Here is a 24,219-nt window from a genome sequence, read left to right as displayed (position 1 = left end):
CCCCCATATAAACCGATCCCCAGATTTGGTTTGCGGATCCTCTAAGAGAAGCAAATGTCATCCGATCCGGCTTAAATTTGGTACATGGTATTAGTATATGGTCTCTAATAACCATGCAAAAATTGGTCCATATTGGTCCATAATTATATATATATAAACCAATTCCCAGATTTGACCTCCGGAGCCTCTTGGAGGAGCAAAATTCATTCGATTCGGTTGAAATTTGGTACGTGGTGTTAGTATATGGTCTCTAAATGGGTCCATATCGATCCATAATTATATAAATATGTCAAATTTTATTTCTATAGAAAATGTTTTCAAAATTTTAATTCTATAGATAATGTTGTCAAAATTTTAATTCTGTTAAAAAATTTTGTCAAAATTTTATTTCTATAGAAAATTTTGTCAAAATTTTATTTCTATAGAAAATGTTGTCAAAATTTTATTTCTATAGAAACTTTTGTCAAAATGTTATTTCTATAGAAAATTTTGTCAAACTTAATTATATAAGTATTTAATTGGCCTTTTTAGTTTAATATATACCACGTATGGACTACCTTGCAATTTAGAAGACGGTGTTAGGAAGTTTCAAGATACCTTGGTAAGTGTTACTGCAATCCTAGTAATTTGATTTTGGATGACAGTCTTCAGCAGAAGTTTCTACGCAATCCATGGTGGCAGGTACATAAGCTTCGGCCTGGCCGAACTTATGGCCGTATATACTTGTGTTTCTCTCCAGTGTCCACTTAGTGCAATTCTGTGCCTTTTCTTTCCCCCAAAAAAATTAAGAATAAAAAACGTGTATAAAATAAATTCCACAATTATATCGCGAGGAGGTTCACGTAATGTCCGTGTAAACTGTCCAGTATTTACAATGGAAAATTACAACTGTTTTTTTATTTTTTAATTTTAATTTTCATGTTCTTGTTATTGTTGGTATTATACTTGTGAATTAAGAGAAACCGCAAATATACATTTGTCAGATGTAAAGTTCAACGGCGTTAAATACCAAGAAGATATCAACGAAGAGGATACACGGCCCTCAAACTCATAGTCGACTCTCCCACTCTCTCTCTCTCTATCTCTCTCTATCACACAACTCTACCACACACCTACTATTTGGCATTCCCTTGACTATAAGATGAATTTCACTACTGGTAGATAGTAGTGATGGTGGAAATCTCTTCGATTCTCCAAGGTAACTTTATTATAAAAAACATCGAGTAAATAGATCGAGGTAACTTCATATAATACAGGACAAACAATTAATACCGTGTATTTAACACACAATCACAACCAAGGACATTCATAAGCACAACTCTCGCGCACACACACACACATCATACATACATCATATCCTTGGAAGACTTGACCACTTGTGTTTGCTGTATTTAAAAAACAAGTTGACTAAATTAAAAATAAAAGTTTATTAAAATAAAATAACAAAAAAAAACAGATAAAAATTAACAACAGCAAATAAAACCAGAAATCGTTGAACGACAACGAAATTCTTACTGGCTACCACAGCAGGCAATATGCTGGGAATTTGTGTCGGTTGCATGGGTCGTTTGGTTGTTTAAATGCCTGTGGAGTTAAAAGTCAACCTGAGCAGTATGTAAGTAAAATATGTTTAACATTGAATGCTTGTTTATGCATTCGTTCATTATGATATGCACAGTGGTTAAAGAGGATTATAAAATTAAATTAAATTTGATTAAAATTAAAATAAAATTAAAAAAAATAAAGTTAAAATTAAAATTAAAGTTAAAATTAAAATTAAAATTAAAAGAAACAAGTATATACGGCCGCAAGTTCGGCCAGGCCGAATCTTATGTACCCACCACCATGGATTGCGTAGAAACTTCTACGAAAGACTATCATCCACAATCGAATTACTTGGGTTGTGGTATCTTAAAACTTCTTAACATCGTTTTCTAAATTGTGATTTAGTCCATACATGGTATATATTAGACAAAAAAAGTTATGTATAGTTAAGTCTACAAATAATTACGAATCGATATGGACTTTTTGTACGTAGAGAGCCAGAATTGAAATATGGGGATCGCTTATATGGGGGCTATATACAATTATGAACTTGATATGGACCAATTTTTGTGTGATTGGGGATCGATTTATCTGAGGGCCATATATAACTATAGACCGATATGGACCTAGTTAGGCATGGTTGTTAACGACCATATACTAGCACAATGTACCAAATTTCAACTCACTGGGATGACATTTGCTCCTCCAAGAGGTTCCAAAACCGAATCTCGGGATCGGTTTATATGGGGCTATGTACGATTATGGACTGATAGGGACCACTTTTGGCATGGTTGTTAAATATCATATACTACCACCACGTACCAAATTTCAAGCAGATCGGATGAATTTTGCTTCTCCAAAAGGCACCGGAGGTCAAATCTGGGGATCGGTTTATATGGGAGCTATATATAATTATGGACTGATAGGAACCAATTCCTACATGGTTGTTGGATACCATATACTAACATCACGTACCAAATTCCAACCGAATGGGAAGAATTTTGCTCTTCTTTGGAGGTCAAATCTGGGGATCGGTTTATATGGGGCCTATATATAATTATGGACCGATATCGACCAATTTTTGTATGGGAGTTTGAGGCCATATATTAACACCACGTACCAAATTTCAACTGAATCAGATGAATTTTAGTCTTCCAAGAGGTTCCGGAGGTCAAATCTGGTGATCGGTTTATATGGGGCTATATATAATTATGAACCGATGTGGACCAATTTTTGCATGGTTGTTAGAGACCATATACTAACATCACGTACCAAATTTCAGCCGGATCGGATGAAATTTGCTTCTCTTAGAGGCCTCGAAAGCCAAATCGGGGGATAGGTTTATATAGGGGCTATATATAATTATGGACCGATGTGGACCAATTTTTGCATGGTTATTAGAGACCATATACTAACACCATGTACCAAATTTCAGCCGGATCGGATGAAATTTGCTTCTCTTAGAGGCCTCGCAAGCCAAATCGGGGGATCGGTTTATATGGGGGCTGTATATAATTATGAACCGATGTCGACCAATTTTTGCATGGTTGTTAGAGACCATATACTAACACCATGTACCAAATTTCAGCCAGATCGGATGAAATTTGCCTCTCTTAGAGGCCTCGCAAGCCAAATCGGGGGATCGGTTTATATGGGGGCTGTATATAATTATGAACCGATGTGGACCAGTTTTTGCATGGTTGTTAGAGACCATATACTGACACCATGTACCAAATTTCAGCCGGATCGGATGAAATTTGCTTCTCTTAGGGGCCTCGCAAGCCAAATCGGGGGATCGGTTTATATGGGGGCTATATATAATTATGGACCGATGTGGACCAATTTTTGCATGGTTGTTAGAGACCATATACTAACACCATGTACCAAATTTCAGCCGGATCGAATGAAATTTGCTTCTCTTAGAGGCCTCGCAAGCCAAATTTTGGGGTCCGTTTATATGGGGGCTATACGTAAAAGTGGACCGATATGGCCTATTTGCAATACCATTCAACCTACATCAATAACAACTACTTGTGCCAAGTTTCAAGTCGATAGCTTGTTTCGTTCGGAAGTTAGCGTGATTTCAACAGACGGACGGACGGACATGCTCAGATCGACTCAGAATTTCACCATGACCCAGAATATATATACTTTATGGGGTCTTAGAGCAATATTTCGATGTGTTACAAACGGACTTACAAAGTTAATATACCCCCCATCCTATGGTGGTGGGTATAATAAAACAAATTAAGATTAATATTAATATTAAAATAAAACAATTAAAATTAAAACAAGTCGGGCAGGGTTAACTATATCATACCCTAAACCACCCCTACTTAATTAGTAAATATTATTTGTGGGGATATAAACTGCATTTCCGTATTTAAGAACATTAAGGGGTACATGGTTTTTCCTCCATCTGAACAAAAATGTCTGATATTAGGAGCTATAGTTGATTCTGAATATACAGAGTAAGTATGCCACTAATATTGATGCCATTATAAAAAAATATGGGGAAATCGCTGAAACAGTGTGGGGAAAACATACAAATTTGTGAAACTTGGCAAATGTATTTATGTAAGATCTACATGTAAGTCTAACTACAATCGGCTAATACTTCAATATTAAAAAATGTGAGTAACATTATTTAATAAATAAGAGTCTTATGGCCAAATTTGGGAAAATCGAGCGTTGCATATATATGGGAGCTATATCTAACATAAATCTGAGCCAATTTGGATGATATTTTCCAGGTTTGGTTGATACCACAGAAGGTTACCTTGTGATAAATTTAGGAAAGATCGTAAAGTTATAAGGGGTACATTTTTAAAAACTGACGATACATATATATGGGAGCTATATCTAAATCTGAACCGATTTGGATTATATTTTGCAGGTTTGGTAGATAATACAGGAGATTACCTTGTGTTGAATTTGTGTAAGATCGGTTAATAAATGAGGCCACTATGGTCAAAAATAAGAATATCTATTTCTGAACCGATTGGGATGCTATTTTGCAAGTTAGGTTGATACCACAGAAAGATATCTTGTGCTAAATTTTTGTAAGATCTTGTGCTAAATTTCAGTATATAGGGCTATTATGACAACATATTGGAAAATCGGGCGATACATATATATGGGAGATATATCTAAATCTGAACCGATTTCCATGATTCTTGGCACATATACTTAGTACTGCAGAAGATTAGATTTGGCCAAATTTGAGTAAGATCGGTTGATAAATAAGGTTTTTAGGGCCAAATTTGTGAAAATCGGGCGCTACATATATATGGGAGCTATCAACTATAGTTCCCATATATATGTATCGCCCGATTTTCATAAATTTGAACCGATTTCGATGATATTTAGCACACTTGAAGACAGATGAAAAGAAGCGCAGCGTGACCACGGTTGTTGTTTTAAGAGTTTATTGTGATTTCATCCATTTTTATGTTATACGCTTTGGTACTTCAGCTTGTGACTAGATCGAGGAACTCTGCGACTAAGGTGGGGTGCGTCCAGAGTGACCTGGCGGTAAGTCGGGTTGGTTTAGCTGGGCAAGAGAAAAGATGACGCGTGTCGTGTGGCCCTTGGTTGCAAATTGGACATACGTCAGCTACGCTGCTATCAATCACTGATAAATAGGAATTGAGGCGGCTAAACTTGCCTGATCTTGACTGGGCTAAAACTACCCTAGTTTGCCGTGGGAGGTCTCTTTCCTCCGGTGCTATGGGCGGTGGACGGACTCCGAGAACAGGATTAACCTTGTAGCTTCTCACCGCTTCAGCTACAGTATCCTCATGAATCCTGTTCAAACCTGCCTGTTACGCTGCTTGATCTAGAGGTTCTCTTTTGTAGCGCTGGATCTCGCGCTCTAGATTATGTATATCAACCCTTACGTTCCTGGGTGGTGGTTGTGCATCCACGAGATACCGCTTTGAGAACATGTAGTTGTGTCTTCGCACAGGGATGATCTTTGTCTCCACATAAAGGTGATCCAGGTGTGTGCTGCGGAGACACCCAGTCGCAGTTCTAAGGGCAGCGTTCTGACAGATTTGTATGTTATTCCACTGCGCATCACTAGTCTGCGGTGTCCACACTGGCGCTGCATAGTTTACCACTGACCGGCCAATTGCCTTATAGGTAGCCAACAAGGTTTCTTTGTCCGCACCCCAAGCACCCCAAGTTTCTTTGTCCGCAAGGCAAGTGATTTGAGGACCTTGTTTCTACCACGGAGCTTATTACAAATTGCAGTGGCATGGGCAGACGACCTGAAAAGGCTGTCAAATGTGACCCCAAGAATCTTGGGGTAATTTGTGGTCGGAATTATTTCGCCATCGACACTAATATATAACTGCCTGCGCACAGTTGGTAGAATTCTACCAAAAATTGTAGATTTTTTACTGTTTGGAAGTTTGGTAGAATTCTTGATGTTTTGGTAGATTTTGATCAATATTCCTATCCAACTAAATAGTATTTAAATTTTCTATAGAAATAAAATTTTGACAAAATTTTCTATAGAAATAAAATTTTGACAAAATTTTCTACAGAAATAAAATTTTTACAAAAGTTTGTACAGAAATAAAATTTTTACTAAATTTTTTATAGAAATACAATTTTGACAAAATTTTCTATAAAAATAAAATTTTGACAAAATTTTCTATAGAAATGAAATTTTGACAAAATTTTCCATAGAAATAAAATTTTGACAAAATTTTCTATAGAAATAAAATTCTTACAAAATTTTCTACAGAAATAAAATTTTAACAAAATTTTCTTTAGAAATAAACTTTTGCCAAAATTTTCTATAGAAATAAACTTTTGCCAAAATTTTCTATAGAAAAAAAATTTTCTATAGAAATAAAATTTTGGCAAAATGTTTTACAGAAATAAAATTTTCCATAGAAATAAACTTTTGACAAAATTTTCCATAGAAATAAACTCTTGCCAAAATTTTCTATAGAAATAAACTTTTGACAAAATTTTCTATAGAAATAAAATTTTGACAAAATTTTCTATAGAAGTAAAATTTTGAAAAATTTTCTATAGAAATAAAATTTTGACAAAATGTTCTATAGAAATAACATTTTGCGAACCTTTTCCACAGAAATAAACTTTTGAAACATTTTTCCATAGAAATACAATTTTGACAAAATTTTCTATAGAAATAAAATTTTGACAAAATTTTCTACAGAAATAAAATTTTGACAAAATTATCTATAGAAATAAAATTTTTACAAAATTTTCTATAGAAATAAAATTTTTACAAATTTTTCTACAGAAGAGGAAGCACGCTCAAGATAAACCCAGCGAACTGCACTCAAATCGATAATTTGCTGGTGGCAAAGGAAAAGAGAAATGTTTGTATGAATTTATTTCGGCATAAGCCGGCTATCATAAACCTTTTTTCGGAAGGTTCAAGTGTGGTTCACCTTGGGTTTATCGAACTGCCTGAATTTATTCTGATAGTTGGTTGATAGTTTTGCTGCAAGTAGAGGATGCTGATGAGGAATGTGGTTATTCCGAAACGTGCGACCATCCAACGATCTTGCAGTCTATAGGGCTTTGCCCAAATAAATTTGACAAACATTCTTTTCCTCTGTTGGTTAAGCTACACTTGTAGTTTAGTCAATGCATGGTTCTAAGCTGAAATAAAAACCAACAACAATAAAATTTTTACAAAATTTTCTATAGAAATAACATTTTTACAAAATTTTCTATAGAAATAAAATGTTGACAACATTTTCTATAGAAATAAAATTTTGACAAAATTTTCTATAGAAATAACATTTTGCGAACCTTTTCCACAGAAATAAACTTTTGAAACATTTTTCCATAGAAACAAAATTTGAAAAAATTTTCTATAGAAATAAAATTTTGACAAATTTTCTATAGAAATAAAATTTTGACAAATTTTCTATAGAAATAAAATTTTCGAATATTTTGCAAAATTTTATTTCTATGGAAAAATGTTTCAAAATGTCATTTCTGTGGAAAAGGTTTGCAAAATTTTATTTTAGTAGAAAATTTTTGCAAAATGTTATTTCTATAGAAAATTTTGTCAACATTTTATTTCTATAGAAAATATTGTCAAAATTTTATTTCTATAGAAAATTTTGTCAAAATTTTATTTCTATAGAAAATTTTGTCAAAATTTGATTTCTATAGAAAATTTTGTCAAAATTTGATTTCTATAGAAAATTTTTCAAAATGTTATTTCTATAGAAAATTTTCTCAAAATTTTATTTCTATAGAAATTTTGTCAAATTTTATTTCCATCGAAGATTTTGTGAAAATTTTTATTTCCATAGAAAATGTCGAAATTTTATTTCTATCGAAAATGTTGTCAAAATTTTATTTCCATAGAAGATTTTGTGAAAATTTTTATTTCCATAGAAAATGTCGAAATTTTATTTCTATCGGAAATTTTGTCAAAGTTTTATTTGAGTTGAAAATTTTTGCAAAATTTCATTTCTATTGAAAATTTTGTCAAAAATTTTACTATATATATTTTACTAACTATGTGGTTTAGGATATAATTAAAAATTTTATTTCTATAGAAAATATTGTCAACATTTTATTTCTACAGAAAATTTTGTAAAAATTTTATTTCTACAGAAAATTTTGTCCATTTTTTAGTAGAAAATTTTTGCAAAATTTCATTTTAGAAAATGTTGTCAAAAATTTTACTTCCGAAAATTTTGCAAAATTTTATTTCTATGGAAAAATGTTTCAAATTTTTATTTCTGTGGAAAAGGGTTGCAAAATTTTATTTTAGTAGACAATTTTTGCAAAATTTTATTTCTATAGAAAATTTTGTCAAAATTTTATTTCTGAGGAAATTTGTTTTAAAATTTTATTTCTATAGAAAATTTTGTCAAAACTTTATTTCCATTGAAAATTTTGTCAAAATTTGATTTCTATATAAAATTTTGCAAAATTTGATTTTTATAGAAAATTTTGTCAAAATTATATTAAATTTAATTAAAAATTATATAAAATTAAATTAAAAGTAAAATTAAACTTAAAATTAAATTTTGCAAAATTTTATTTCTATGGAAAAATGTTTCAAATTTTTATTTCTGTGGAAAAGGGTTGTAAAATTTTATTTTAGTAGACAATTTTTGAAAAATTTTATTTCTATTGAAAATTTTGTCAAAATTTTATTTCTATAGAAAATTTTGTCAAAATTTTACTTCCATAGAAAATTTTGTCGAAATTTTATTTCTATCGGAAATGTTGTCACCATTTTTTTTTAGTAGAAAATTTTTGCAAAATTTCATTTTAGAAAATGCCAAAAATTTTACTTCCGAAAATTTTGCAAAATTTTATTTCTATGGAAAAATGTTTCAAATTTTTATTTCTGTGGAAAAGGGTTGCAAAATTTTATTTTAGTACACAATTTTTGCAAAATTTTATTTCTATCGGAAATTTTGTCAAAATTTTATTTGAGTTGAAAATTTTTGCAAAATTTCATTTCAATAGAAAATTTTGCAAAAATTTTACTATAGAACTATGTGGTTTAGGGTATAATTAAAATTAAAATAATTAAAATTTTTCTATAGATATAGAAAAATTTATATAGAAAATATTATCAACATTTTATTTCTAGAGAAAATTTTATCAAAAATGTTATTTCCATAGAAGGTTTTGAGAAAATTTGTATTTCCATAGAGAATTTTGTCGAAATTTTATTTCTATCGGAAATTTTGTCAAAATTTTATTTTAGTAGAACATTTTTGCAAAATTTCATTTCTATACAAAATTTTGTCAAAAATTTTACTTTCTTCGAAAATTTTGCAAAATTTTATTTCTATAGAAAATTTTTTAAAATTTTATTTCTATAGAAAATTTTTCAAAATTTTATTTCTATAGAAAATTTTTCAAAATTTTATTTCTATCGAAAATTTTGTCAAAAATTTTACTTCCTTCGAAAATTTTGCAAAATTTTATTTCGTTATTGTTGTTTTTGATCTCAGCTTAAAGCCATGCATTGACTAAACTACAAGTGTAGCTTAACCAACAGAGGAAAAGTATGCTTGTCAAATTTATTTGGGCAAAGCCCTATAGACTGCAAGATGGTTGGATGTACAGCTGTTTCGGAATTACCACATTCCTCATCAGCATCCTCTACTTTGCCCAAATAAATTTGACAAGCATACTTTTCCTCTGTTGGTTAAGCTACACTTGTAGTTTAGTCAATGCATGGCTTTAAGCTGAGATCAAAAACAACAATAACGATTGAAGAGAAGCCAATAATAACAAACAAAACGAATAAATTTTATTTCTATAGAAAAATTTTCAAAATTTTATTTCTATCGAAAATTTTGTCAAAATTTTTATTTCCATCGAAGATTTTGTGAAAATTTTTATTTCCATAGAAAATGTCGAAATTTTATTTCTATCGAAAATTTTGTCAAATTTTTATTTCCATAGAAAATGTCGAAATTTTATTTCTATCGGAAATTTTGTCAACATTTTATTTGAGTTGAAAATTTTTGCAAAATTTCATTTCTATTGAAAATTTTGTCAAAAATTTTACTATAGAACTATGTGGTTTAGAGTATAATTAAAAATTTTATTTCTATAGAAAATATTGTCAACATTTTATTTCTACAGAAAATTTTGTAAAAATTTTATTTCTACAGAAAATTTTGTCCATTCTTTTTAGTAGAAAATTTTTGCAAAATTTCATTTTAGAAAATGTTGTCAAAAATTTTACTTCCGAAAATTTTGCAAAATTTTATTTCTATGGAAAAATGTTTCAAATTTTTATTTCTATGGAAAAGGGTTGCAAAATTTTATTTTAGTAGACAATTTTTGCAAAATTTTATTTCTATAGAAAATTTTGTCAAAATTTTATTTCTATAGAAAACTTTGTCAAAATTTTACTTCCATAGAAAATTTTGTCGAAATTTTATTTCTATCGGAAATGTTGTCACCATTTTTTTTTAGTAGAAAATTTTTGCAAAATTTCATTTTAGAAAATGCCAAAAATTTTACTTCCGAAAATTTTGCAAAATTTTATTTCTATGGAAAAATGTTTCAAATTTTTATTTCTGTGGAAAAGGGTTGCAAAATTTTATTTTAGTAGACAATTTGTGCAAAATTTTATTACTATAGAAAATTTTGTCAAAATTTTATTTTTGAGGAAAAATGTTTTAAAATTTTATTTCTATAGAAAATTTTGTCAAAACTTTATTTCCATAGAAAATTTTGTCAAAATTTGATTTCTATAGAAAATTTTGCAAAATTTTATTTCTATAGAAAATTTTGTCAAAATTGTATTAAATTTAATTAAAAATTCTGTAAAATTTAATTAAATTAAAAGTAAAATTAATCTTAAAATTAAAATTGAAATACTAAAATTAAACATAGAAACCACTTCCCTTAGTATAAAGGTAAAGGATGGTCATTGCAAATTGGTATGGTGCTATTTGGTGGTTAAAATGAATGAATGTAATGTTACTACCGAATTCGTAACATAAATAAAATTACGCACACTTATTTTGGTCATGTAACAAGCAGCAGCAGCAGACGTAGCAGCAACAGTAGCTACCACCATCAACCATAGCCAACCCCATATTTGAATGAATTCTCTCCTGGGATATACTGGTAGAATATCGTCATGGTAAATTCGTACTGTCCTGTTGAGGCCAATGGACATTTACCGTGACCACATTGTATATTCTTAACTTGGGCTAGAGTTTAAGGGCGAGATGCATTTTTACCGGCAATTTGGTTTAACACAGAATCACAAACTCACACACACTTAAATATAAACTCTATACAATGACCTATGCTCCAGGAATCCAAGTTTATAAAATGCGAGTAAGTATGTGTGTGTGTAAGTGCGTCCAATTGGTGTTCGGAGTGCGGCTAACCACATAGTTTTAATTTTTGAAATTTAAATATGTTTGGAATGAGAAGAAGGTTGTTGGTTATCCCTAGGACAAATGTATTGTGTGAAAGCTCCATAAAATAGCGTCACAAAAGGCCACCACAAAGGTTAATATTAAAAGTTATAGTTGTCGAAAAATAAATGTAAATAATTCCACCAAACTCGTGCGAAATACCAGTCATATCGAACAAAAAAAACAAACACAAAACAGTTGTAAAACAAACAACGACAACAAAGAAATTTGCGATAGTACCCGTGGTGAAGGTATAAAAAATTCATTTAATTAATTGCGAAATACGAAGACACGACTTTTGATTTGTTTTTCTCCTAGTTGAGAAAATTCGCGATTTGAATAATCTAACTTTGTGGTTATTTAGAAAATAATGACCAAAAAACTATGGATACTTTAATGCGCTTATTTACCAAAATATACAATAGCCATAAAATTTTTTCAGCTTCTCTAAGTTTAAGTTTTGTTTGCTTAAATGCAGCTTAAAATGTCACCTGGAAATAGACGATTGTAACGCCATCTGTTGATGAAATACGTAAATACGTATCAGAGCTTATATAGCCTAGGCTCCCTTTCTAATTTTAATAACCACACACAAACAATTTAATTTTTTCTGGTTAAATCACGAAATTAATTGATCCAATTAATTTTTTAATTTAAGTGTCTTTAATCACGAAAATGATAGTATCAATCACTGTTTTAATTTTAACATTAAAAAATATTTGATTAAAAATTAATTGATTTCATTTGAAAATTGCAATTAATTTTTTAATTGATTCAATTAAAAATTTAATTGATGTTGATTGCAAAACTCAATTAATTTTTATACCCTGCTCCACACTGTGGAACAGGGTATTATAAGTTAGTGCATATGTTTGCAACACCCAGAAGGAGACGAGATAGACACATGGTGTCTATGGCAAAAATGCTCAGGGTGGGCTCCTGAGTCGATATAGCGATGTCCGTCTGTCCGTCTGCCCGTCTGTCCGTGAACACATTTTTGTAATCAAAGTCTAGGTCGCAGTTTTAGTCCAATCGACTTCAAATTTGGCACAAGTATGTGTTTTGGCCCAGAATAGAACCCTATTGATTTTGGGAGAAATCGGTTCAGATTTAGATATAGCTCCCATATATATATTTATATCGCCCGATATGGACTTATATGGCCCCAGAAGCCAGAGTTTTACCCTAATTTGCTTAAAATTTTGCACAAGAAGAACAATTAGTACTATAGTCAAGTGTGCCAAATTTTATTGAAACCGGTTCAGATTTAGATAGAGCTCCCACATATATATTTTTCGCCCGATTTACACTCATATGACCACAATGGCCAATCTTTTACTCCGATTTAATTGAAATTTTGCACACGGAGTAGAATTAGCATTATAGCTATGCGTGCCAAATTTGGTATTTGTGACAAACCTTTATATATAGCCCCCAACACATTTGACGGATGTGATATGGTATCGAAAATTTAGATCTACAAAGTGGTGCAGGGTATAATATAGTCGGCCCCGCCCGACTTTATACTTTCCTTACTTGTTATATCATAGAAAAGAACTTTAAACTTTAAGTGATAAAGTTAATGGGGTGTTATATGTCAACCCATATTCCAATTTGAAAAAATCATGCTTTTTGCCAAGAATCATTTTTCGTGGCTTACTATCGTCAACGACATCACAAAGTTGTTCTTTGAAATGTCCTGAAAACAAGTAAAGACCATCTTAATGGTCACATGGATAAAGATGGAACAAAAAAAACATAAGAAAAAAGGTTACAATCTCACTAAATGCTAAACGACAGTGTTTACTGAAATAGTCCTTGACAAACATCAAAACAAAAAACCCAAAAAAGACAAACAAATCCCATTTGAAATGCAAAATAAAGGGAGTAACACACACACAGACACAGTTAACAAGCGCAAACAGGACATATTTAGATGATGGATTTTCAAATACCATCTGTCATCAAATGGGGATGGATAAACTATTGTGTTACACTAAGAAAAATATTTAGGTTTCTTCAGAAAGTGTAAGTAGAAAAATTATTTGGTTGATTTGGCTCAACCTCAAATAAAAATATATCTATAGACAAGCTTATACGTTATTCATATGAATATTTTTATTTTAATGAAAGAGATTACGAAGCATTATGCTTGGAGAAAAACATTGTTGTCAACAAATTAAGTAATGTATTATTTTTAGTAAAGTATATCAATGTTATATTTCTATACCGATAGAAAAAATCATAAACGGCGTGCTCATTTCTAAATGATCCGTTCATAAAATTGAATCAACAAACATGTGGTTTCAAACGGAGAACAGGCGGTGCCAATCTGACAAGGATTAAATGACACCATCCGTTGTCAAAACAACAACCTGCGTTCATGCTCTGAAAACGGGGTTATGAATTTATAAACAAAATTTAAAAAAAAAAAAAAACTTTCCGCAACCGAGGCTCGAACCTGTGTAGTCTACACAATACACGTTAACAGTCCCCTGAGCACATTGCATCACAGGCGGAGTTCCCATAACAACGTCTACCGATTACTTTAAGACTTTTCATGGCCAAAGAAAAACGAATGCCGTTCATGAAATCGTGAACGCCCGTTGACCAAATCGTTAAAATTCCGTTTTGATTTTTTGTGAATGTTTTCGTTTCATTTTGTCACCGTCCGTTCACGATTGTGGAACGCAATTTTTTCTATTAGTGCAATAAAATATATATGAAGACGATCACACAATAATTACAAGTAAACAAGGTATATTCTCACCAGATTGATCCGTTGGCCCAAATTCATCGACCAAGGGCTGCTACATCGGTGTTCGTTTTATTTCATTCATCTTTTTTGTGTTAGATGAGATGCATCCCGGGGATCCTCCTCCGTTTGCGTTTGGTCTGAGGCGGGATAGGTTAGGTTAGGTTAGGTGGCAGCCCGATGTATCAGGCTCACTTAAACTATTCAGTCCATTGTGATATCACATTGTTGAACTTCTCTCTTATCACTGAGTGCTGCTCGATTCCATGTTAAGCTCAATGACAAGGGACCTCATTTTTATAGCCGAGTCCGAACGGCGTTCCACACTGCAGTGAAACCACTTAGAGAAGCTTTGAAACCCTCAGAAATGTCACCAGCATTACTGAGGTGGGATAATCCACCGCTGAAAAACTTTTTGGTGTTCGGTCGAAGCAGGAATCGAACCCAGGACCTTGTGTATGCAAGGCGGGCATGCTAACCATTGCACCACGAAGGCGGGATAGAAGAAAAAACCCTGGGCATGGTATTGTTCATTCTATGAAAACTACCGATCCGTTTCGGAGAGGTGTAACCGGTGCTTGGAGTGGGCGCAGTTCCACAATTGCTTCGGCTTAACATCGCCGCGAGTGTATAGTGGTACTGACTACGTGGCTGGATGCTGTGCCAAAGATAGCAGCAGTGGGTCATCAGATTATGGGACCCCCTTTCGACCATTCCCACACCATAATATTCACCGCCGCAGCAACTGACGTCCCTTATTGTTGTACCAGTTCCGGAAAATGCATCGTTTTTTTTTTTCAATTTAATTGCAACGGTCTCCATGGTAACATTAGTGATATTATAGACGTGATGAATCGGAAGAGAGACAGGATCGCGCCGATCCAAGAACGAAGTTCAATTTCGTTTGGACTCACAGTGTCAGTAATGCTGGTGAAATTTTTGAGTCTTTCAAAGCTTCTCTAAGTGGTTTCACTGCAATGTGGAACGCCGTTCGGACTGGGCTATAAAAAGGGGGTCCCTTATCATTGAGCTTAACATAGAATCGGGCAGCACTCAGTGATAAGAGAGAAGTCCACCACTGTGGAATCACAATGGACTGAATAGCCTAAGTGAGTACATGGAATATATGGATGTAGAAGTCAAGTCTGGGTCTACAGAGCAGTCAAGTCAAGCAGCTCCAGGTTATAGTTCACATATTGAGTGGCTATTGTGTGGTCATAACCTATTGGTGCTAGGAGACTTTAATGCCCACCATGAACTTTGGCATTCTCTCCAAGATTATGACACAGCTTGGGCAGAGCACATCGATGACTTCACACTTTGCACGGTGAATGAAGAGGCCTCAGGAAGCCGAGATAGAGATAAAAAATGTATTCATACCGCCGGTCGGAAGCTGTGCTCCTGGTTATCGTCCACATATTGAGTGGCTGTTGTGTGGTCATAACCGCTTGGTGCTAGGAGACTACAATTCCCACCATGAACTTTGGCATTCTCTCAGAGGTAACGACAAGAGAGACAAAGCTTTGGCAGAGTTGATCAATGGCTCCACACTTTGCACGGGGTGAATGAAGAGACCCCAAGAGGATTGCAACAGTTCGCCAGATATTTCCTTAACGTCTCTTGATCTGATAAGTAACTTATCCTGGCAACCTGATATTTCACTGGGATCAGACCACCTATCTCGATAATTCTCACCATGGATCGACCCAACGATTTCATAACCTCTGGGCACCGGTTGTTTATCAACAACAACAAAAAAGCCAACTGGGGAGGCTTCAGAGAATATAGAAATCGCCTCTTCCGGGAGCTTCCTTCCACCTCCCACCGTGGTGTAATGGTTTGCATGCCCGCCTTGCATACACAAGGTCGTGGGTTCGATTCCTGCTTCGACCGAACACCAATAAGTTTTTCAGCGGTGGATTATCCCACCTCAGTAATGCTGTTGACATTTCTGAGTGTTTCAAAGCTTCTCTAAGAGGTTTCACTGCAATGGGGAACGCCGTTCGGACTCGGCTATAAAAAGGAGGTCCCTTATCATTGAGCTTAACATAGAATCGAACAGCACTTAGTGATAAGAGAGAAGTTCACCACGGTGGTATCACAATGGACTAAATAGTCTAAGTGAGCCTGAAATCTCGGGCTGCCACATGAAAACGTATGGGTGCAGTAATTAAGTCTGGGTCTACAGAGCAGTCAAGTTCACATATTGAGTGGTTGTTGTGGGGTCATAACCTATTGGTGCTAGGAAACTTGAATGTCCACCATGAACTTTGTTATTCTCTCCGAGGTAATGACCAGAGAGACATAGCTTGGGCAGAGCAGATCGATGACTCCAAACTTTGCACGGTGAATGAAGAGGCCTCAATAGGCCGAAATACATACCGAGATACAATGTATACATATCGCCGGTAGTTAGTTGTGCTCCAGGTTATCGTCCACATACTGAGTGTATGTTGTGTGAGCATAACCGATTGGTGCTCGGAGACCTCAATGCCCACCATGAACTTTGGCATTCTCTCCGAGGTAATGACCAGATAGTCATAGCTTGGGCAGAGCAGATCGATGACTTCACACTTTGAACGGTGATTGAAAAGAACCCAAGGGGATTATCGGCGATTGCAGCTGTTCGCCAGACTAGGTTGCCTGGTCTGATAAATGACTTATCCTGGCAATCCGTAATTTCAATGGGATCAGACCACTTACACATAATTCCCAGCATTCACCGACCCTCCGATTTCATAACCTCTAAGCGCCGGTCATTTATCAACCAAAGGATAGCCAGCTGGGAAGGATTCGGAGAATACACAGATCGCCTCTTCAGCTAGCTTCCGTCCCCCTCCCATGAGCATGTTGCCCAGAGGGAGATCCAGGAAATCATCAACGCAACAGCCACTCACTTTATACCCGCTGGTCGAATTGCGCCGTTGAAGTCCAACTTTCCAGTAGAAGCGGCGGGACTGGAAACCACCTTTTGTTAGCGACAATCACAGACGGCTTCCTAGAGAGGTCGGTGCTATCTCAGCTAAGATCTGGCATCTCCGGGTATTTGAAAAGTTATCTCTCCCTTCTGAGCCCGGGCATTTAAGATATCTGCTCGAATTTTGGACAATCGCATCACATCAGGCGGCTTCTCTACGCGTGCAAAGCCTAACACCTACTTCACTCTGGACTCATCGCTCGCTTCCTCGAACTGGATGTAGAAGCCTAAATATCTAACCCTAATAATTTGTTTGTTTTGTCTTTTATTTTCCCTATTTGTCTTCATACCCAGGGGCTACAGCAACAAAACCAACTTTTTTTAATGCCATGATGCATCTTTGGATCTTTCGGCCAACCTTGTTTATGAAGGATTATTTTAAGGGAGTTTTTTTTATTGAATAAATAAAAAAATAAATATATTTTTTTTTTCAGTGTAAAAACAAGACGAAAATAATTCTCTTAAATAATAACATATGAGGGCTAACTTAACGACGTTCTTTATAGCTTTAGTTTTTTTTTATAAATGAATACTTTTATGTTTAGTTTATCCTTACAACATATCATTACATTCGTTTTTTGGTAGTGTATCTCCTTAAAACGATGTTGTTAAATTTTCGACTTCATTCAAATAAAATGCAAATATTTTCAAAACACAAAAAAAAAATAAATCAAACTGACCTCATTTGTATTCCAGCGATGACGTTGTGACGGGAAACTGTCAGCTCTTGGCAAGCTTTCCAAATTGTCTGGTAGTTTAATGGGATCGCCATCTGGAAAGATATCAAAAGTAAGGATACAAGTGAAAATAAATTCAAGGCAAGAGAAAGCAACAACAACAACAAAAAAACACAATAAAATTATATTTATAAGCACTTTGAAGAGGGATATGTTTTGTAAACGATTTTTATCCATTTCAAATCAATTTGTATTGAATTGAAGGTGATGGTAACCAAATACAAAAACTCCTTCCTAGCTAGACATTGTTGAGATTGAATGATAAGTACAAAAGAGAAGGAAATGAAATTAAAAGCTGAAATTTACAATAAATCATTTGTGTCATAATAACCAGGTGATGCAGCAGTAAAACCTAAATTAAATGGAGAAAATATGATGAATTTACGAGGGTGCTACAAACAGTTCTTAGTATACAAAAGGATTAATAGAATTTCGTGCCTACCAATATGACCCTCCCAGGGTCGTTACAGAAAGGAGAATAAGCACGGTTGCCACACGAGCCAAAAAAAAATTTACCAAACTTTGGAAAAAAAATCTACAAAAAACTCCAAACAAAAAACATCTTCAATAGAAAATTTTGTTTCTATAGAAAATTTTTGTCAAAATTTTATTTCTATAGAAAATTTTTGCAAAATTTTATTTCAATAGAAAATTTTATTTCTATAGTAAATTTTTGCAAAATTTTATTTCGATAGAAAATTTTTGCAAAATTTTATTTCTATAGAAAATTTTTGCAAAATTTTATTGCTATAGAAAATTTTTGCAAAATTTTATTTCAATACAAAATTTTTGCACAATTTTATTTCAATAGAACATTTTATTTCTATAGTAAATTTTTGCAAAATTTTATTTCTATAAAAAATTTTGTCAATATTTTATTTCTATAGAAAATTTTTGCAAAATTTTTATTTCTATAGAAAATTTTTGCAAAATTTTATTTCAATAGAAAATTTTGTCAACATTTTGTTTCTATTGAAAATTTTGTCAAAATTTTGTTTCTATAGAAAATTTTGTCAAAACTTTATTTCTATAGAAAATTTTGTCGAAATTTTTTTTATTTATTCCTATAGAAAATTTTTTCAAAATTTTAATTCCATAGAAAATTTTTGCAAAATTTTTATTTCAATAGAAAATTTTTGCACAATTTTAATTCTATAGAAAATTTTTTGCAAAATTTTATTTCTATAGACATTTTTTGCAAAATTTTATTTCTATAGAAAATTTTTGCAAAATTTTATTTCTATAGAAAATTTTTGCAAAATTTTATTTCTATAGAAAATTTTTGCAAAATTTTATTTCTATAGAAAATTTTTGCAAAATTTTATTTCTATCGAAAATTGTTTTACAAAATTTTATTTCTATAGAAAATGTTTGCAAAATTTTATTTCTATAGAAAATTTTTGCAAAATTTTATTTCTATAGAAAATTTTATTAAAATTTTATGCCTATAGAAAATTTTGTCAAAATTTTATTTCTATAGAAAATTTTGTCAAAATTTTATTTCTATAGATAATTATGTCAAAATTTTATTTCTATAGCAAATTTTGTCAAAATTTTATTTCTCTAAAAAATTTTGTCAAAATTCTATTTCTATAGAAATTTTTTGTCAATTTTTTTTTTCTATAGAAAATTTTGTTAAAATTTTATTTCTACAGAATATTTTTGCAAAATTTTATTTCTATGGAAAATGTTGTCAAAAATTTATTTCTATAGAACATTTTTGTAAAATTTTATTTCTATAGAAAATTTTGTTAAAATTTTATTTCCATAGAAAATTTTGTCAAAATTTTATTTTTATAGAAAATTTTTACAAAATTTTATTTCTATAGAAAATGTTGTTAAAATTTTATTTCTATAGAAAATGTTGTCAAAATTTTATTTTTATAGAAAATTTTTGCAAAATTTTATTTCTATAGAAAATTTTTGCAAAATTTTATTTCTATAGAAAATTTTGTCAAAATTTTATTTCTATAGAAAATTTTGTCAAAATTTTATTTTTATAGAAAATTTTTAAAAAATTTTATTTCTATAGAAAATGTTGTCAAAATTTTATTTTTATAGAAAATTTTTGCAAAATTTTATTTCTATAAAAATTTTTGCAAAATTTTAGTTCTATAGAAAATTTTGTCAAAATTTTATTTCTATAGAAAATTTTTTTCTAAGGAAAATTGTATAGTTATTACAAAATTGTGAAATGCCTCCTGGTTGGAGAAGAATATTTTGCATAAATCTACCAAAACATCGAGAATTTCGTCAAAATTTGATTTCTTTAAAAAATTTTGTCAAAATTCTATTTCTATAGATTTTTTCTTGTCAAAATTTTATTTCTATAGAAAATTTTGTTAAAATTTTATTTCTTTTTTTCCCAATTGTTAATTGTTGATAAAAACGAGCTCGAGGTCGTTTATGACCTCGAGCCAAAAAACCACTAAAAGAAATTAAGACAATGATGGAGATGAGTTCACTTGTATAACAAACGATAGCAACAGTAGGCCATGTGAAAAGGAATCATACCAAGACTGGATCTAGTTGACAAAAGAGATGGAGGAAATTCAAGGAAAATTTCCCAGAGTCCGAGATTTTCCAGTAAAGAAGAAAGGGCAAGAAATGCAACAGCTTTGTTACAAAATTTTATTTCTATAGAAAATGTTTGCAAAATTTTATTTCTATAGTAAATTTTTGCAAAATTTTATTTCTATAGAAATTTTTTCTAAGGAAAATTTTATAGCTATTACAAAATTGTGAAATGCCTCTTGGTTGGAGAGGAATATTTTGCATAAATCTACCAAAACATCGAGAATTTTAACAAACCAACAAACAGAAATCTGCCATTTTTGGTAGAATTCTACCAACTGTAGCAACCGTGATGGTAGACCGTGCCACACGAGCCAAAAATAATCTACCAATGATTGGAGAAAATTCTACCACAAAATAAATCTTCTATGGAAAATTATGTCAAAATTGTACTTCTACAGAAAATTTTGTCAAAATTTTATTTCTACAGAAAATTTTGTCAAAATTTTATTTCTATAGAAAATTCTGCGAAATTTTATTTCTATAGAAAATTTTTTCAAAATTTTATTTTTATAGATCTTCTTTGCAAAATTTTATTTCTATAGAAAAATTTTCCCAAATGTAATTTCTATAGAAAATTTTGCAATATTTTATTTCTGTAGAAAATTTTTGCAAACTTTTATTTCTATAGAATTTTTTTGCAACATTTTATTTTTATAAAAATTTTATTTTTATAGAAAATTGTGTCACAATTCTATTCATATAGAAAATTTTTGCAAAATTTTTATTTCTATAGAAAATTTTTGCACAATTTTAATTCTATAGGAATTGAATGCAAAATTTTATTTCTATAGAAAATTTTTGCAAATTTTTTTTCTATAGAAAATTTTGGCAATTTTTTTTTCTATAGAAAATTATTTCTAAATTTTGTGAAAATTTTATTTCTATAGAAAATTTTTGCAAAATTTTATTTCAATAGAAATTTTTTGCCAAATTTTATTTCAATAGAAAATTTCTGCAAAATTGTATTTCTAAAAAATTTTGACAATTTTGTCAAAAGTTTATTTATAGACCGTGCGATTATGCCACACGAGTCAAAAATAATCTACCTACATTTGGAGAAAATTTTGGAAAAATAAATCTTCTATAGAAAATTTTGTCAAAATATTATTTCTATAGAAAATTTTGTCAAAATTTTATTTTTTTAGAAAATTTTGTCAAAATTTTATTTCTATAGAAAATTTTTGCAAAATTTTATTTCTATAGAAAATTTTTCAAAATATTATTTCTATAGAATTTTTTTTTCAAAATTTGAATTCTATAGAAAATTTTTGCAATATTTTTATTTCTATAGAAAATTTTTGCAAAATTTTTATTTCTATAGAAAATTTTTGCACAATTTTAATTCTATAGGAAATTAATTTAATTTTTAATTAAATTAATTTTTATTTCTATAGAAAATTTTTGCAAAATTTTTGTTTCTATAGAAAATTTTTGCAGAATTTTTTCTATAGAAAATTTTGACAAAAATTTATTTCTATAGAAAATTGTTTCTAAATTTCGTCAAAATTTTATTTCTATAGAAAATTTTTGCAAAATTTTATTTCAATACAAAATTTTTGCCAAATTTTATTTCAATAGAAAGTTTTTGCAAAATTTTATTTCTACAAAATTTTGACAATTTTGTCAAAATTTTATTTATAGACCGTGCGATTATGCCACACGAGCCAAAAATAATCTACAAAAATTTGGAGAAAATTCTACCACAAAATAAATATTCTATAGAAAATGTTTGCAAAATTTTATTTCTATAAAAAATTTCGTAAAAAAATTTTTGCAAAATTTTATTTCCATAGAAAATTTTTGCAATATTTAATTTCTTTAGAAAATTTTTGCAAAATTTTATTGCTATAGAATTTTTTTTGCAATATTTGATTTCTATAGAAAATTTTTGCAAAATTTTATTTCTATTGAAAATTTTTGCAAATTTTTATTTCTATTGAAAATTTTTTCAAAATTTTATTTCTATAGAAACTTTTGTTAAAATTTTATGTCTAAAAAAAATCTTGCCAAAATTTTATTTCTATAGAAAGTTTTGTCAAAATTTTATTTCTATAGAAAATTTTGTCAAAATTTTATTTTTATAGAAAATTTTGTCAACATTTTATTTCTATAGAAAATTTTGTCAACATTTTATTTCTATACAAAATTTTTGCAAAATTTTATTTTTATACAAAATTTTGTCAAAATTTTATTTCTATAGAAAATTTTGTCAAAATTTTATTTTTATAGAAAATTTTGTCAACATTTTATTTCTATAGAAAATTTTGTCAAAATTTTATTTCTATAGAAAATTTTTGCAAAATTTTATTTCTATAGAAAATTTTTGCAAAATTTTATTTTTATAGAAAATGTTGTCAAAATTTTTTTTCTATTGAATTTTTTGTTTTTCTAAGTATAATTTTATTGCTATTAAAAAATTGTGAAATGCCTCTTGGTTGGAGAGAAATATTTTGCATAAATCTACCAAAACATCGAGAATTCTACCAATCTAACAACCAGTAAACAATCTGCCATTTTTGGTAGAATTGTACCAACTGTAGCAACCGTGATGGTAGACCGTGCTGCGATTATGCCATACGAGCCAAAAAATAATCTGCCAAATATTGGAGAAAATTCTACCACAAAATATATATTCTATAGAAAATTTTGTCAAAATTTTAATTCTATAGAAAATTTTGTCAAAATTTTATTTCTATAGACAATTGTTGCAAAATTTTATTTCTATAGACAATTGTTGCAAAATTTTTATTTCTATAGAAAATTTTTGCACAATTTTAATTCTATAGGAAATTAATGAAAATTTTATTTGTACAGAAAATTTTGGCAAAATTTTATTTCTATAGAAAATTGTGTCAAAATTTTATTCCTATTAAAAAATTTGTGAAATGCCTCTTGGTTGGATAGGAATATTTTGCAAAAATCTACCAAAACATCGATAATTCTACCAATCTACCAAACACTAATCTAGCATTTTTGGAAGAATGCTAACAACTGTAGCAAACGTGATGGTAGACCGTACGACTATTAAAGGTAAATATTTCCCCTATCTTACAAATCTCCAAATTCATCCTTTAATCTCAATAAAATAATCTCTTTGATATTTTTGCAAAACTAAAAACACCAAAACAACAAGAACACAAACACATCATCAAAAGTTCATAAATCACACAACACGACTTGACACTCAAATGTTTACGGAACAGATGATACCAAATATCCTGGGTATATTTGCGAGCATATCATCGAGTATTAACCATAATATCATCAACAATCATTGACTCATGATGCTTATGGTCCCTAGCAGCCAAAGCAAAAAACGCCATTCCATCCCATACCATGCCGTACAGTCAGATGAATGAAGCAATATTCAAAAGAGCTGTCAATTTTGCCTCCTGGGATGAATGTTGTCCTTGTTGATATTATTGTTGTTGTTTTTGTTGTTTTTTTAAGGATATCATATTTGAATTTATGATAATTGACTCTTTGACATATACACTGACGTACAGAGATAGGACCAACACACACGCACACATGCATAGACAAAAGACTCAATTATTGTGTTATTCATCATAACACATTTATCATAAGAATATTCTTTGTTTTATAGGGGGGGAAGGAAGAAACATATGCGTGACACGATATAATAATAAATCTCATAATATTCATAGTTTATACCTGTAGATGTCTGACAGAGAAGATGATTGCCTCGTTAAT

At 30.6% G+C, this 24,219-nt stretch overlaps 1 protein-coding gene across 4 annotated transcripts in view; it reads right to left on the bottom strand.

Annotated features, from left to right (window-relative positions):
* Camta (Calmodulin-binding transcription activator) overlaps positions 1-24,219 on the bottom strand; it is a 283,055-nt gene that overhangs the window by 75,484 nt on the left and 183,352 nt on the right. For all 4 annotated transcript variants that reach the window (XM_075309042.1, XM_075309043.1, XM_075309044.1 and 1 more), the window contains one exon: positions 17,872-17,963. In XM_075309042.1, the coding sequence (XP_075165157.1) occupies positions 17,872-17,963 (92 nt within the window). The remainder of the gene's footprint in view (positions 1-17,871; positions 17,964-24,219) is intronic.

The sequence above is a fragment of the Haematobia irritans genome, chromosome 5 (genome assembly GCF_050003625.1).
Source record: "Haematobia irritans isolate KBUSLIRL chromosome 5, ASM5000362v1, whole genome shotgun sequence".
Taxonomy (NCBI): Eukaryota; Metazoa; Arthropoda; class Insecta; order Diptera; family Muscidae; genus Haematobia; species Haematobia irritans.
This window is presented reverse-complemented; position numbering and strand designations above follow the sequence as displayed.